Consider the following 13,609-nt stretch of genomic DNA (forward strand, 5'->3'; position numbering starts at 1 on the left):
CAGAAATAAAGGTTTGTTGTGTTTATTATTGATTCGTCCAGAGTGCTGAGCGCCCACAGCTGCTGCTTCTTCTTCTCTATCATACATTCTTTGTGGGAGGCATTTCGTCCTAGGTCTGTTAGTGGGTTCATCAGTAAAGCTATACCAGGACCGACAAGCTCTACTCTTATGAACTTGAAGCCTATTTTAATTCGCGCCCGGCGCTATCGGCGACGCTAGTGTCACTTCTTTACGTACTATTGATTTCATATTCTGTGTAAGTTTATTCTATCGTGAATGCGCCCGGCAGTAACTTGTTTGTATGTTTTCAGTTTGCAAGTAAATATGTATGCACGTGTGTGTGTGTATGTGGAGTGTAATGTATAAAATGCGTGTAAGTAGAGTTTATTGTATAGATTTTATATAAATATATACGAGATATAACCATTTAAAGACAGCGAGAATCATGGTTCTACGATTCTCGCTGAATTCAAATGTTTATACTTTATTATAGTTGTGTATATAATTATCATTTCAGTAGTATATAATTCACGAGAAAGATTGTGACGGTATTTTTTGTACATACAAGTATAAATAAATAATAAACTATATAATGTACATAAGGAAGAACTTTTGCTTACATTACATCATTTACGAACCGCATCTTCCTTCTCTTTATCATTCTTTCTTTCGAAACATTCTTTGTCCTCCTTTTTTTTCCTTCCATAATTTTTTTATTCAGATTAATTTGAAAGCAAGTATAAATACTACATGTATAGGACCCATCCTGTTGTTTGCGCATGTGTGTATGTCACTGATTACATGGTATGTGGTTGTAATGACACTGGGCGCCGTCGGTAGCGCCGGGCGAGAATTAAAACGGGCTTCAACGCGAAATATGGTATAGCATGATTAGACGCCTCTGTATGTTTGGAGACTAACCGGACTTATGTAATGTGCCCCTTCTAGTTGCTGGCCGCTGGTTGGACATAAACATGAATATCGAGTGTTCCAGCCAATGGAATCGATTGAAACTGTAATAAACTGTTAAATTTAGTTAGTTGCACTAGTTCCGTTGATAGAGATGGAGCCACAAACCTCAAAATTCTGGCGGTAATTTTAAAATGCATTGCGGGGTGAATATTACAATGTAGTCGATAACGATTCTATCCAAAGCGTGTGCATATAACAAGAAATCGTAAATATGGGTCATTTTCAAATTTGCATAGTAGAATTTACTTTGCGAAAAGTTTTTGTGAATTTTTAAAAATACAAAAAAATGTATTCCTAAACTCGAAGTTGTCATTTATATATGTTTATCAGATTAAACCGTGTAACAAAGAAATGAGTAAATAGGCTTTACGATCTTCGCCAACTTCTTACGTAAACGCTCTATTGTACGTTGCTTTTTCACATGAAGCATGCGCCGCGCATTCGAAGTAACGTGTAGTTATTTTGCAGACGGTGCTTCGAATAACAATGACCATTCGAGGTACACGGAACGGACTCAACTAAATGTCCGTAACATTCCTACTATACGAAGCGTAACATAGTTTCGTCAAACACTGCAAATAAATGTTTGTTACTGTAAGAGTCTAAACGAAAAATAAGGCACGGGAATTCGAACCCACGACTCTCGTATACACAGTCAAACGCAGTCAATCCCGTACCCTACATTTCGTATACTCGTTTGACTCCTTAGTGATGGGTATGGAAGACGCGGATACTACACTCGACCATCTTGAATTTACATTCGCCCTCGAATGTTCGTCTTTTCGATTTCTGTGTCTCAATGATATGCACATCCGTCAAACTGATCGGCTCTGCCAATAGGAAAATCGATTACAAGGTATAGCTCACACTTTTAGCAATTATAACCTGTTACTGCTTCAAAACAAAAAGACGACTATCATTAATTTGAATTTCACTATCCTATTGGCTGAGACGGTCAATTTGACTCATGCGCATATCATTCGGTGTAGGGTTAGAAAGAGAGGGAAATATATAAGTAGCATAGAACGATTAGCCATATAGTAGTATTACATATATGCCTGTTAACACGATCAACACGTCACGATACCGTCATTCGTTTGTCATCGTTGTTCGTCGTCACTGACGACGGTTCTCTTCGGTGTAGTCGCCACTGCAACCCTCCATCCTGGCTAAGCCACCAAATTGTGGAATTAAACTTCAGGAGTTGAAAGAAACGGTTAGTGATCCAATGAAACTAGTAATAAGGAAGTCTATATTTAATATGCTTAATACAATGGTTCGTTAAATACTATGTTTAGTTCGTTAAACAACACACTGTACACACTGTATTTCCAAGAAGCGTATATATATTCGAATACGTATATATATTTTTGGAGCGCACTAGCACGAGACAGTCGAGGTTCAGCGCTGTACGAGTAACGTTGTAGGGTGTTTTCCGTTTCGTTTAAAAATAACATCTACATCGCGTAAACATCTAGTGTCTCGAACGAGTGGATTCGCTTTAGTACAGTGAGTTGTCGTGATTCGTAACTCCACGAAAATAGGTAACGTTATTTCGTATATTACTTCACGATTGTCTCCGAAGGTGAACTGTCAAATACAAGTTGATGTACTGTGATTGCGTTATTATCGAAATGAGAAGAATATCGAATATCGCGAGAGTTTAAGAAGTTCGGGCAAACTGTTGGCGATAGAGAATATCGCTTGTGCGCGTAAGACCTCGTGCAGCCCTCGATTAAGATAGCCAGCCACTGTGAATCCGGTTTGGCAAAAGTTGCGATCAATAACTCTCTGTTTAGGTTAGAGCAACTGTTACTGTCCCTCGTGTTGTGCGTGTAACTATGTCACGTGCCTTCAAAAACTGTGAATTGACCGATAACTAATTCACAGCACTACTTTCGCGTGCGTCTCATAATTGAGACCGCTCGTTCGCTCGTGAACACCAATAACCCATTTACGTTCGTGAACACGTGAACACGTTTTCGATACACGAATGTCGTTCTTTCGGTTGGCACGGTCATCTCTGAATCGCAAAAGTGGAGGTATTCTGCGAAATGGGTAAATAATTCCTTTAAAAATTAATGTTTACGTCGGTAGCAGACACGCGTGTGACTTCATCTATTTCGTGGATTAGTAATTTTCGCAATTTTAACGAAAAAGTACACCGGAGGTGGATACGTACCTTATAAAACAAAAATTTCGGATTTTTAACAAAAGATGAACAGTTCTTTTCATTTAAAGTGTTACGGATATCCAAACCATAATTGGCACAGTCTATTGTTTAGTGTTTCCTTCTGCGGTCGTGGGAATTTCTTGAAACGCGCGATAGTTGCGTGACCGTAGTCGTAGATAACACACAAATACACATTGGTTACGGTGACTTGCTTCATATTCATCAGTATATCTACATATAAGGTCAGTCGTTTCGTACACATCGATGAACGCACGTGATACCACAATAGCTACTAAAATCCCATATTTCACTTCGTTTGTTGATAATATTTCTTTCTAAATAAATTTCTTCTTATCGTTACATCATGTTTCCAATGCTAGACATTGCAAATTGAAACGGTCTTCCCTCTCCCTTCCTCGAGTGTACATTTAAATCGATCACTTTTGTACGACAGATTGAAATGTATTTCTTTTTCAACGAAAGAAGGGAAAATATACATAAAATACTTCGATATAAATTCGAATACACTGACAGTTGTGATCGATATATAAAATGGACGCATCTGGTCGCATTTACTTTAACGAAGCGACTTGTTCTATTTGCAGCATTAAATATGGAGCCCTCCTCCTCGAGCCAAACGATCGACTGCATTGGAAAGTGCAATTACAAATTAAAATGCGACCATTTAGACAAGGTGACAGATAATATAAAGAACACTCTGGAAGACAAAGAGGGCGTGAAGATATTCAAAGAATACATAAAGGAAAATAGCACAAAGGAGTTTTACGATTGTGTGGAGCTGTACGAAACCTGCGACGAATACCTCAAAACATCGTAAGATTACAGATGAAGTAAAATTTAATCGATCGTTGATTAATGCTATCGAATTATTTTCAGGGGAAAGAAGGAGCACCAAGTAAAATCTCGGATCAAGACAGTCATGGAAAAGGTGAAAAAATTGGACGGCGTTGCTGGGTTAAACTTGGCGCTTCTAAAAAGAATGAATGAAATTGAATCGAGAACCGACTGGAAGAACGAGGCGTTTGACATTTTAAGTGAAATCGCACGTTGTTGTCTCGATCATTTGAGGTCTATCCACGAGAGTTTCAAAAGATACATGGCGAAGCCGTGCTCTTCGATCAAATAACGAACAAACGAATGCCTCACTTTAATTGTAAACGTCCATTGCACAACGACTTCCATGGATTTTGTTCAAATTCACAAGAATGTCGTACAATTTTAAATTGGATTCCAATTTGAATCCATCGAAAGACTGACTAAGCGGATGTACTGAACACGATTTACGCTAATGATACTAATGTGATATGTTATTTATATTATAATGTAAATAATACCTGAAGCCACATCTCTTTAGTTATTTAAAAAAAAAAAAAATGTTCCTTGGGGTGAATGCGTTTGTTTGAACAGAGTGCAAGCGATATGTGAGAGCGAAGAAAGAATGTCTGTGATGCTTGAGCGAACGAATGGTTAGTTTCGTAAGCTAGTCCTGTAACAGAAGTCATAGAGACCAGCCATGCGAACGTCTCCTTTTTAATAAAAGTTAATATCTTAGTACCTGAGTCTCTGTTATTCACCTGTCAGCCACTACAATATTTAATAATAAAGATGTCAGATATTGGTGTTCAAGTGTTTTTTTTTTTTATCCATTTCCTGGGCGATTTCAGTTAATATTTTTAAATCGTTGGTTAACAAGGCGTGTGGGAAGAGAGTTATGGATGGTAAACGCACGCGGAAAGTTGTTATTTCAGTAGAGGAATACATTAGGAAGGTAGACGGTATTCGCGATATCGTAAATTCGTTGGAGGAGAGCGTGACGATTTCTCGACATTTGGAGGCTGAACGATGGCTGAGGTATTCGGTTTTGAAAGCAAAGAATAAAGTAGTGTCAGATGATCTCGAGAAAGCGAATAAACGCAATAAAAGCATGTTGAGTACGTACACGAGGTGTTAATTGCGCGATGCAGATGATGTCGATGTTATTTTCTGTTACAAATTTATTACATTTTATAGATTTATTTCGACAAAGCGTTACAGACGTTCGTCTTGGCAGTGAAATTACATTGCCAGAGTCTTTGAAAAGAGAAGTGCAGAGAACTTGGCACGAAAAGTATAGACATTTACACGTATTAATAATTCATTGAAAGAGAACCATTCTAATTCAAATGGCCCGTCAGGTACGACGCTTTGTTAGCGCAAAACGAGCAGTTAAAGAATGACATCGCGCGCGCGAATCTTCTTCTCGAAGACAAAAGGAACGAAGTACGCTTATCGAAGCCTATAAGTGTATACCTATTTCCACTTCACGGATCTGTATAATAAATTCTAGATCGACGATCTTCAGCAGAAATTATTAAGTCTCGGAGACAAGCTTATCGAGCGCAATGAAGCCGTGGAAAATATTTGCAAAAAGTATTTGAGTCTGAAAAAGCGAAAAGACGAACAGGAGATGTTGCTACGCGGTTCCATCGAAACGCTACAGGTTCGAGTAGCTGGAGAATAAGCGCGATAAACGTGTTATAGTCGGTGAAAATATGAAACTAATAAAGTAAAAAGATTTCGTGGTAAAATTTAGGATTCATTGAAAAAAACAAACAGCGTGGCTAAAAAAGGAATGTCTGGAATGTCTTTGATTCCAAGCAAAGATACGTTGCTGGCTCGAGAAACTCGACGCAGCGATCGACTAGCCTACGAGAACTCTCTTCTGAGAGTTTTGTTGCAGGAAGCGAGACATGAGTGCAATGCCAGCGAAAGCAGCACCCTTTCCTTCGAAAGGACGGCCTAACTCCCATCGCGTGTCGAATAGTGTAAGATCAAGTTAATATTAGAGGTATCGGATGGATCGTATGCAATGTGATCGCGATTGTCTAAATAACTCAGAAAGACATAATAAATTAATATTCTTCCATACAAGTATTTATTTGATACCTATTTCCTTCCCTGGAATTCATATTCCAGCGCTTATGTCAGTTTTAACGCAGCGAAAGGGTTACAAAGAAGACGACCAGGTGTACGGGTCATGTTCCTCGACGTGGGGCCAACGTTTAAGGATATTATATAATTATCTAACAGTAATAACCGGATAAAAGAGTCACGACAAATTGGATTAGGCCCGATCGATGGGTAGTGCTTCACTATAAAAAGAGCAACTCTGTCGAGAGTCGTCTTACTTGGTGCTGGACAGCATCGAGACCACTTTAGGGTTCGATTCCTCTCGATCGCCATGTAAGTCCAGTTATTTTTAGCAATTGCTTCACCGTTTGTCATCCGTATCGAAAATCATTCATAGAGCATGTTTTAATACCTCGCCGATTTTCAGGCGCCACAAATTTGCACAGTTAAAGCCGTAACGAGGATGACTTAGATAAGGAACCTCAGATAAGGATTCAACAAGTGTACAATCAAGGAGAACAATCATGAAGATCTGGCAAACGATCGTCACGATCTACACCTTCGTCTTCGCTCCGTCGATTGCCCTAGTGTTGTTATGCTCGTACCTCTATCGACGCTTGGTGGACGTCCTGTTGTGGATACAGTTTAAAGATAAATACGTTGGCCTAATGGATGGAACCGATCGAATTTGGGCCGTGGAGGATCCTCCGGCCCTCTCAGTGAACAATATCCTGTTGATTCTGGAAAAGGACGCTCGTCATTCGAACGCAAACTTTTTGGAAAGTTTTCGCAACCTGGCGAAGAATCGCATACTCGCCTCCCCATTCGAAAAGCTGCTGTATAAGAGGAGGAATAAGTTTGGCTACCATTTCTGGGAGAGGAGTGACGATATCGATCTAACTGAACGAGTCAGATGGCTGGAATATGAGCGTACGAGCTGCGACGGGTCCTGCGACAGTATTTACAGCGGTCATCTGAAGAGGGTTCTCTGGAACGTTTGCAATCAGCCCCTACCCGAAGGTCACACCGCCTCGTGGGAGATTCTGATCGGAAAATGTTGCCCCAGGTCAGTGGTGGGGCAAAACATAATTCATCGTTACGAGTACCGATCGTTCTAAAGACAAGAAACAAGCATTTTTTGAAATGTCACTCGATAACGATATTTATATCATATACTTTTAAATAAATCCCGAGAAGACTCGAACGAATACAGTAATTCAATTCTTGAACATCACGCTGGTAAACAATGTGTAAAACATTAAGTTAAAAAATATGGAGCTACTTAAAACCTACAAAAATCTTAAATTACATTTAAGAAACAGTAATTTAATCCTATTCGAGAGGAACCATCGATGATGATCCAAAATAAACACTGTTCAACTCTGTCCCAGATCGAGCCACCACTATCTGCGAAGATTGGAGGAACGTCTGACCTGCAGAATCCGTATTCCCGTGTTGTTTCGCGTTCACCATTCCCTGGGCGACGGTATGGCCCTGCTGAAGTTCTTCAGGGAGGTCATCGTCGACGGGGAACCGATTCGAGAGACGTATCTACAGCTGGAATACACGAGTTTCAGAACGAACAACGAGGGGACGGAGGAGATCGCTACGACGGTGCCCGAGATAGGAAACAGACGTTTGCAGTGGTACTTTCAAAAGGACCTGATGTCTGCTTCTATGCCGTTCACCCACTTTGTCGTCTTCTGCGATGTCGTTAAATACTTGAGGGGACAATTTGGGCATGGATTGAAGTATCTTCTGAGCGTCACTGCGGAGGATTTGAAACGGGAAATGATAGCACTCGCGAAAAAAGAAGGAGGCAGATTGAAAGCTTTCATCTTGGTTGATGTTTGGAAAACGGTGAAGAGATGGCTGAAGATGGCGAAGATTCTCGTCGGTGTTCCCGCGTGTTTGGTTCAACAGGCTTTTCGTAGCATGGACAAAAGGTTTCTTTGGTCTTTTATTGTATAGAAGATGGTTCCGTAGAAGGTTGCGCGAGCCATCTTTTGTATTTTTATTGCAGCGCTCTCCACGGGGCAGGATTGTCGGGGGAAAAGTTAGTCTCTTACTGGTTAGAGGACGATTTCAAGAACGCCAGCGATCAGAAGCTCTTCACGAAGATTCAAAACATAAAAAGTATCACGGGTGCAAGATTCGGGGACGTGTTCCTGGCTGCTCTGTCCGCAAGTCTGCACAAGTACTTTCTTAATGTATGTAACCATCGGTTTCTCTTTTTTGGTTTTGGTAGTTCGTTTCTATCTACTCTCATCGAACAATTTGTAATTGGGCAGATGAACGAACCTACACCGAATAAATTGAGCGTTATTCTACCAACGAAACTGGAGGAGTGGAGCGAAAATTTTCCATTGCAGAATAATTTCTCGGTCGGTATATTGCCGTTATGCGTTTCTCAGATAAATGGCAAACCGTCCACAGATCCAAGAGAGAACTCGCAAATTTTGGAACGTCTCGAGGACGTTAAAAGTGCGAACGACGCACTGAGAACAAGTCCTGACTACTTGGCCAACTTTTTAGTCATGAAGTACATTTCAGCCGTACTTCCAGAGAGATTTCTGCGGCCGATGCTAGAAAGCCAATGTACTATGGTGTTTAGCAACTTGGTCGGCCCTCAGGAAGCTAAAATTTTAGGGCACTCATTGAAGAATATCGTTTTCTGGATACCAAACAGGTAAAAATTTCCTGTTTTTCGTAAAGATAGAGACATAAGAGGCCACAATTCTTATCTCGATATTCGCAGTTATTTTACAATGTACCGAAATAAAATTATTAGTAGTCCTGATTTAGTCTTTTTATGTAATTATTTGTAGGAGCTACACAGGAATCGGATGCTCGTTGTTAACTTATCGGGGTTACTTGCACATGTCTTTGGTTGCTGATAAGGCGTTGGTGCAGAACGACACAGCTCTTACAGAGATATTAGAAAATACAGTGAGCGAAATCGATAATCTTTACGACAAACTGACGTTATCGTTTTTCTCGAAGAAGCTCCGCAGGAGTATACAACACCCATGAAAAAAGGTAATCGTGAAATTATTTTAACCTTTATTCGATTAAATAGTTAATAATCCTTGTTGATGCTTTCAGCAGTCGGCGTGTAGGAAAATTGCGGAGTCCATGTTTTGGAATATCTTCTACGGAAACTTGTGATAAAAGATAATATTTCGTCCCCAACATCTTGTAAATATTTGTTTGTATGCAATCATTCCTTTTAAACCCTTTTTTAAGACGTTGTACACATACGTTGTTACATACGTTGAATTTACGATTTCTGAAAAATATATTATCTTGAAAATGTTCCAATGTATTCTATTCGGCATACATTTTCCTATAATATTTTATAAGTTGCATAGGAAGTTGTACAATTCTCAGAAAATACAGAAATATCGAAATAACGAATTCAACGAAACTAGGGAGGTGATCAACGATTCGTCTTCAAAAATAAATAAGGCCAAAATACGATGTCGAAGAGGGTGTTGAAAAACGAGAATTTGGACCTGTGACGACTCGAGTTTTTCGAGGATCCTTTCACCAACGAGCTCGACTTGGATTGAAGAATCACAGGACTCTTCGCTTTCATCCGATTCCTACTCTTCTTTTGATTTTTCGCGTTGTTCCTATCGGACGAGTCATCCATCCCTTCCGAACTCGTGTCGACGTAATTTCGACGCTTTAACGGCCTAGTTATATTAGTACACGTTAATTTAAACTTTAAATCTCTGCAGCAAATTTTAAGATGTTTATAGCGACTATGATACCAACCATTTCGTTTTTCTGCATTCTTCTGGAGACGAACTCTTCGAGTCGCTGTCGTCCTCTTGTCGATTGGTGGAAAGGGGCTCGTGATCGGTACAAGAGTTACAGGGACAAGTCAGTTTCAGATTCTTCAAAATGTTCATCACACGTGGGTCGTCGACGTTGTCGATTGGTGATTCATCTTGATCGCCTTCCGCCTCGTCGTCTGTCTCTGTTTCCGAAATTTTCCCGTCGTCCCACGCTACCCTGCGTGATACGCGAATAACTATATTTGCTTTTCTATCTGTCTTCGTTTACGCCGCACAGTGGGACAAAATGGCTCTCGGCGATCAAAAATCTGTAACTTTAGTTCTACTGGAAATACTTTAATGAAATTTGGAGGATAATAGCTGTACAACACTTTAATATTAAATAATTCTTAAAGCATTATTTATAAATTATTTAGATAATATATATATGTATATATCTAATCTTATCGCAAAATAACTTATAGATGAGATAATTTTATGTAGAAGGCGATAATACGACTAATTTTTTAAGTGATCGGTAAAGATTAGGTAACAGTAATTACAAGCTGCATCTGATTAACGAAATTTAATGGTTTATTTTCATTAATATTCATATTGTGCAGAACATTTTACAAAAATAGAGATCTCAAACCATGTTTACAGATTTGCACTTTAATTATACTCGACGAATTAAGGTTTCAACCTAGTATTTCGTCCACTTTTCTTTACCTTTATGATTGAAAATTATTTACAAATAGTATGGGAGCATATCTGAAAAATGTTACACTCACTTAATTTGGATTCATTGTCAATCACCTGATTCTTACGCCCGTCGTGAAATCTGTAAATTTTTCTTAATGCTTGTAATCTACAAGGCATACTGTCTATTAAATTTGTGATTATTCGTGGTTCAATATTGTACCATTCGTGATGTTTTTCCATTTCCAATGTTCTCTATCGCTTCTATCGAATTCAGGAAAATTGTTTTTTTATCACCGCGAGCAGTTTTGTCCCACTGTGCGCTGTTACAACTAACTTTGCATCTTTCTGACACGGTTTCAAACATTCTTCTTTGCAGGTGGCTCGGTTACCGCATTTCTTCGTTGAATCGTTCTCTGGCGTTTCGACGCTAAAAATTGGTGTTTTGTCGAGTCGATTCGTCACTGTCTCCATTTATAACGAGAATTAGCTGACTACTACTATAGACGATTACTTTCATAACACATTGTTGACCGGCAATTTTACATAGAAGCGACTTCATGTCACCGGCTATTATTTCGTAATTGAATGTGAAATTAAAACAATCTAAATAAACTCCAATAAACTTTATTTATATTTTACCAACATAATGAATTGAAACGAAATATTTTACATACATATCTCTTACAAAATTATAGAATTTTTGTATATCTCCCTGGGTTTCATAAATTAAAATAGATAATGGAAGTGAAAACACAAGTTTACTCGTGACCGGTCAACAACGTTTGGGCATGAAAACACGAATTAACTTGTGATCGGTCAACAGTGTGTTAACTAACTTGTCGGCGATGCAAGACGTCGTGGGACCTTTCGAACGCGCTGGATCCTTCGCGTTGTCGCTTACGGTTACCTTCTTGGCCTGTGTAATTCGTTGTCAGTCAGAATTCGACTACTATTATTTTTCTCATGGTTTCTATAAGTTCTTAGCTACCGAATGAAACTCGTGAACCGTATGAATCGGAAATGCGAGGATCTTTGCCCGTGGTATTCTGCTGCCCTTGATCTGGAGTACTGGCGACTTTGCAGGACTACTTTCGCAGCTGGATCTCTCATCTTTCGGTTTCTTCTCCGAAGTTTGTTGTGTATCAATGTTCTTTATCGCTTCTATCGCATCGTTGACATTACTGCCATCTCGTGGCTTGTTTTTCTATGTATAATAAATCTTTTACAACATCTTACAAGGGGAGGCCGCGAACTGGTGGTCACCGATTTGAATCAGCTTTTAACACAATATAATACTCTACTAGGAGAGTCTTTGAGCAAAGCGACAAGGCGCAATTTTACCAACATATATTTCGTTTCAATTCATTATGTTGGTAAAATATAAATAAAGTTTGTTGGAGTTTATTTGGATTGTTCTAATTTCACATTCAATTACGAAAAATTTAATTTCAAATATACAACGTTGTATCGGCTTGTATTCTGTTCCGTTAGATTAGTAAAACATAAAATAGCATAATTTTATTCTAACATCTTTATTATCAAGCGTTACGTCAGTGTGACATTTTTCAGACATGCAGCCATACTGTCGACTGTTCCAAATTACGTCAGTGTGACATTTTTCAGATATGCATCCATACTATTTGTAAATGATTTTCAATCACAAAATTCAAACCGGACAAGAGAATCCAATTCAAGCGATCTTATCCGCACACAATTATGATGTCATCTTGTGAACAAATCTAACTGAACAGAAGATAAGCAGCGAAGTGGCGTTATGTTTTTTTATATTAATTTTTTCTCAAAAACGCCGAAGTATTGCGGCTCGCTGCTTTGCTCAAAGACTCTCCTAGTAGAGTACTATACTATGTTAAAAAGCTGATTCAAATCGGTGACCACCAGTTCGCGGCCTCCCCTTGTTAGTACAATTTATGATACACGGAAAGGAGAAGAGCAAACCTTTAACAAATTCGACGATTCATCGCCGTCGGTTGTGCCATTGTCGATGACGTTCTCTTTTTCACCGGTTTTCTTCTCTTCGTCGGAGATTCCAGGCGACGAGATTGCATTTTTCGCGCCTTTCGAGTTCTTGCTGTCCGGAGATCGTACTTTCCCTTTTCTTTGGGTACTCGACTTCGTCCCGAGTACGCGTGGTCTTGTCTGAAAATTCTTCCTTGACATAAGTCGGCTTCTTACGCGAGTTTTTAGGGCTCTCTTTTTAAGCGGAACTCCACTAACCATCGGGTAGCGGCCGTTCTTCTTGAGTTCGAGAAAATTCGGTAAGTCAGGTTTGCTAATGGCGACATCATATTCGAAAATTATCTCTGGTTTCGGGGCACGTTTCTTCCCGGTGACACGAGGCGTGAAGCTTCTTCTGGTCGTCGATGTTTCCTTTATCTCCCGTTGCGATCTCGCGCTCATCGTTTTCTCGACATGACTAGAATTCCATCTGACGAATATTGCGATATTTTAGATACAAATCAGAGCTTTCCCCTGTTCTATCGCTAGTCGATGTCAACTTAATCTAATCTCTGTCTAATACAGTGCAAATCTGCTTTCGCTCGAAGGCCAACGGCTAGTCGAAACACGCGGAACGCTTTTACAGCGTGATTTTATTTGCGAAATTTAATTTACTTTAATATCATGCAGCACTGATTTCCATATCGAAACCTACACGGAAGCCACCGACTCGCGCGTATTGGGTTCTAACCGCTTTCTTGCGCCTTTGCTTGGCTTCAATTTGTACCAGAGCCTTAGAAACGCCTTCGAGGATTTGCGTTCGATTTTCTTCAACGTCAAGTTTTGCTGGTCGACGGAGGTTACTCGTTCTGCCAGCTTATCGCTCCATTTCGAGGTCGTGTTTCGCGTTTGCGCCGAGGAAGGCGATGTCGTTCGATTAGGTTTACGACGGAACTGCGACTGGAATCGGAACCGAGGTTTCTTGAAATTCGCCAGTATTCCTGTTGGTTGACCTCACATTTTCCAGACGTTCACGAAAACGCGAAACACATCGTTGCGTTCTTCGGCGTCGTTCTTGGTTAAACAAAAGACGCTAGCAGAAGATTTCAATGCC

At 39.7% G+C, this 13,609-nt stretch overlaps 4 protein-coding genes across 11 annotated transcripts; 3 read left to right on the plus strand and 1 right to left on the minus strand.

The window, feature by feature from the left end:
* The first annotated feature begins 2,006 nt into the window (after window positions 1-2,006).
* On the plus strand, window positions 2,007-4,720 carry LOC128884773 (uncharacterized). 6 transcript variants are annotated; one of them, XM_054138387.1, is made up of 3 exons: window positions 2,007-2,188; window positions 3,751-3,979; window positions 4,043-4,720. In XM_054138387.1, the coding sequence occupies exons 2-3, from the start codon at window positions 3,759-3,761 to the stop codon at window positions 4,290-4,292; spliced, it is 471 nt and encodes a 156-aa protein (XP_053994362.1). In that variant the 5' UTR covers window positions 2,007-2,188; window positions 3,751-3,758; the 3' UTR covers window positions 4,293-4,720. The 6 variants fall into 6 exon arrangements, with proteins under 6 accessions (XP_053994362.1, XP_053994366.1, XP_053994363.1 ...); XM_054138391.1 differs by lacking the exon at window positions 2,007-2,188 and adding an exon at window positions 2,251-2,400; XM_054138388.1 differs by lacking the exon at window positions 2,007-2,188 and adding an exon at window positions 2,356-2,516.
* A 135-nt stretch (window positions 4,721-4,855) lies between these two features.
* On the plus strand, window positions 4,856-6,029 carry LOC128884774 (uncharacterized). Its single transcript, XM_054138393.1, has 5 exons — window positions 4,856-5,097; window positions 5,177-5,273; window positions 5,341-5,425; window positions 5,493-5,645; window positions 5,739-6,029. The coding sequence occupies exons 1-5, from the start codon at window positions 4,878-4,880 to the stop codon at window positions 5,946-5,948; spliced, it is 765 nt and encodes a 254-aa protein (XP_053994368.1). The 5' UTR covers window positions 4,856-4,877; the 3' UTR covers window positions 5,949-6,029.
* Window positions 6,030-6,326: 297 nt separating this feature from the next.
* Window positions 6,327-9,372, plus strand: LOC128885206 (uncharacterized). Of its 2 annotated transcripts, none has more exons than XM_054139111.1 (7): window positions 6,327-6,388; window positions 6,483-7,121; window positions 7,447-8,001; window positions 8,079-8,265; window positions 8,347-8,744; window positions 8,884-9,094; window positions 9,161-9,372. In XM_054139111.1, the coding sequence occupies exons 2-6, from the start codon at window positions 6,580-6,582 to the stop codon at window positions 9,086-9,088; spliced, it is 1,887 nt and encodes a 628-aa protein (XP_053995086.1). In that variant the 5' UTR covers window positions 6,327-6,388; window positions 6,483-6,579; the 3' UTR covers window positions 9,089-9,094; window positions 9,161-9,372. The 2 variants fall into 2 exon arrangements, with proteins under 2 accessions (XP_053995086.1, XP_053995087.1); XM_054139112.1 differs by having other exon boundaries at window positions 9,164-9,372.
* Window positions 9,373-9,492: 120 nt separating this feature from the next.
* LOC128885207 (uncharacterized) lies at window positions 9,493-13,479 on the minus strand. 2 transcript variants are annotated; one of them, XM_054139113.1, is made up of 6 exons: window positions 12,496-13,479; window positions 11,528-11,743; window positions 11,376-11,455; window positions 10,874-10,966; window positions 9,836-10,075; window positions 9,493-9,753 (listed from the first exon to the last, which is right to left on the minus strand). In XM_054139113.1, the coding sequence occupies exons 1-6, from the start codon at window positions 12,955-12,957 to the stop codon at window positions 9,495-9,497; spliced, it is 1,350 nt and encodes a 449-aa protein (XP_053995088.1). In that variant the 5' UTR covers window positions 12,958-13,479; the 3' UTR covers window positions 9,493-9,494. The 2 variants fall into 2 exon arrangements, with proteins under 2 accessions (XP_053995088.1, XP_053995089.1); XM_054139114.1 differs by lacking the exon at window positions 10,874-10,966.
* Between the last annotated feature and the right edge of the window lie 130 nt (window positions 13,480-13,609).

Source organism: Hylaeus volcanicus, chromosome 2 (assembly GCF_026283585.1).
Source record: "Hylaeus volcanicus isolate JK05 chromosome 2, UHH_iyHylVolc1.0_haploid, whole genome shotgun sequence".
In the NCBI taxonomy this organism is placed as follows: Eukaryota; Metazoa; Arthropoda; class Insecta; order Hymenoptera; family Colletidae; genus Hylaeus; species Hylaeus volcanicus.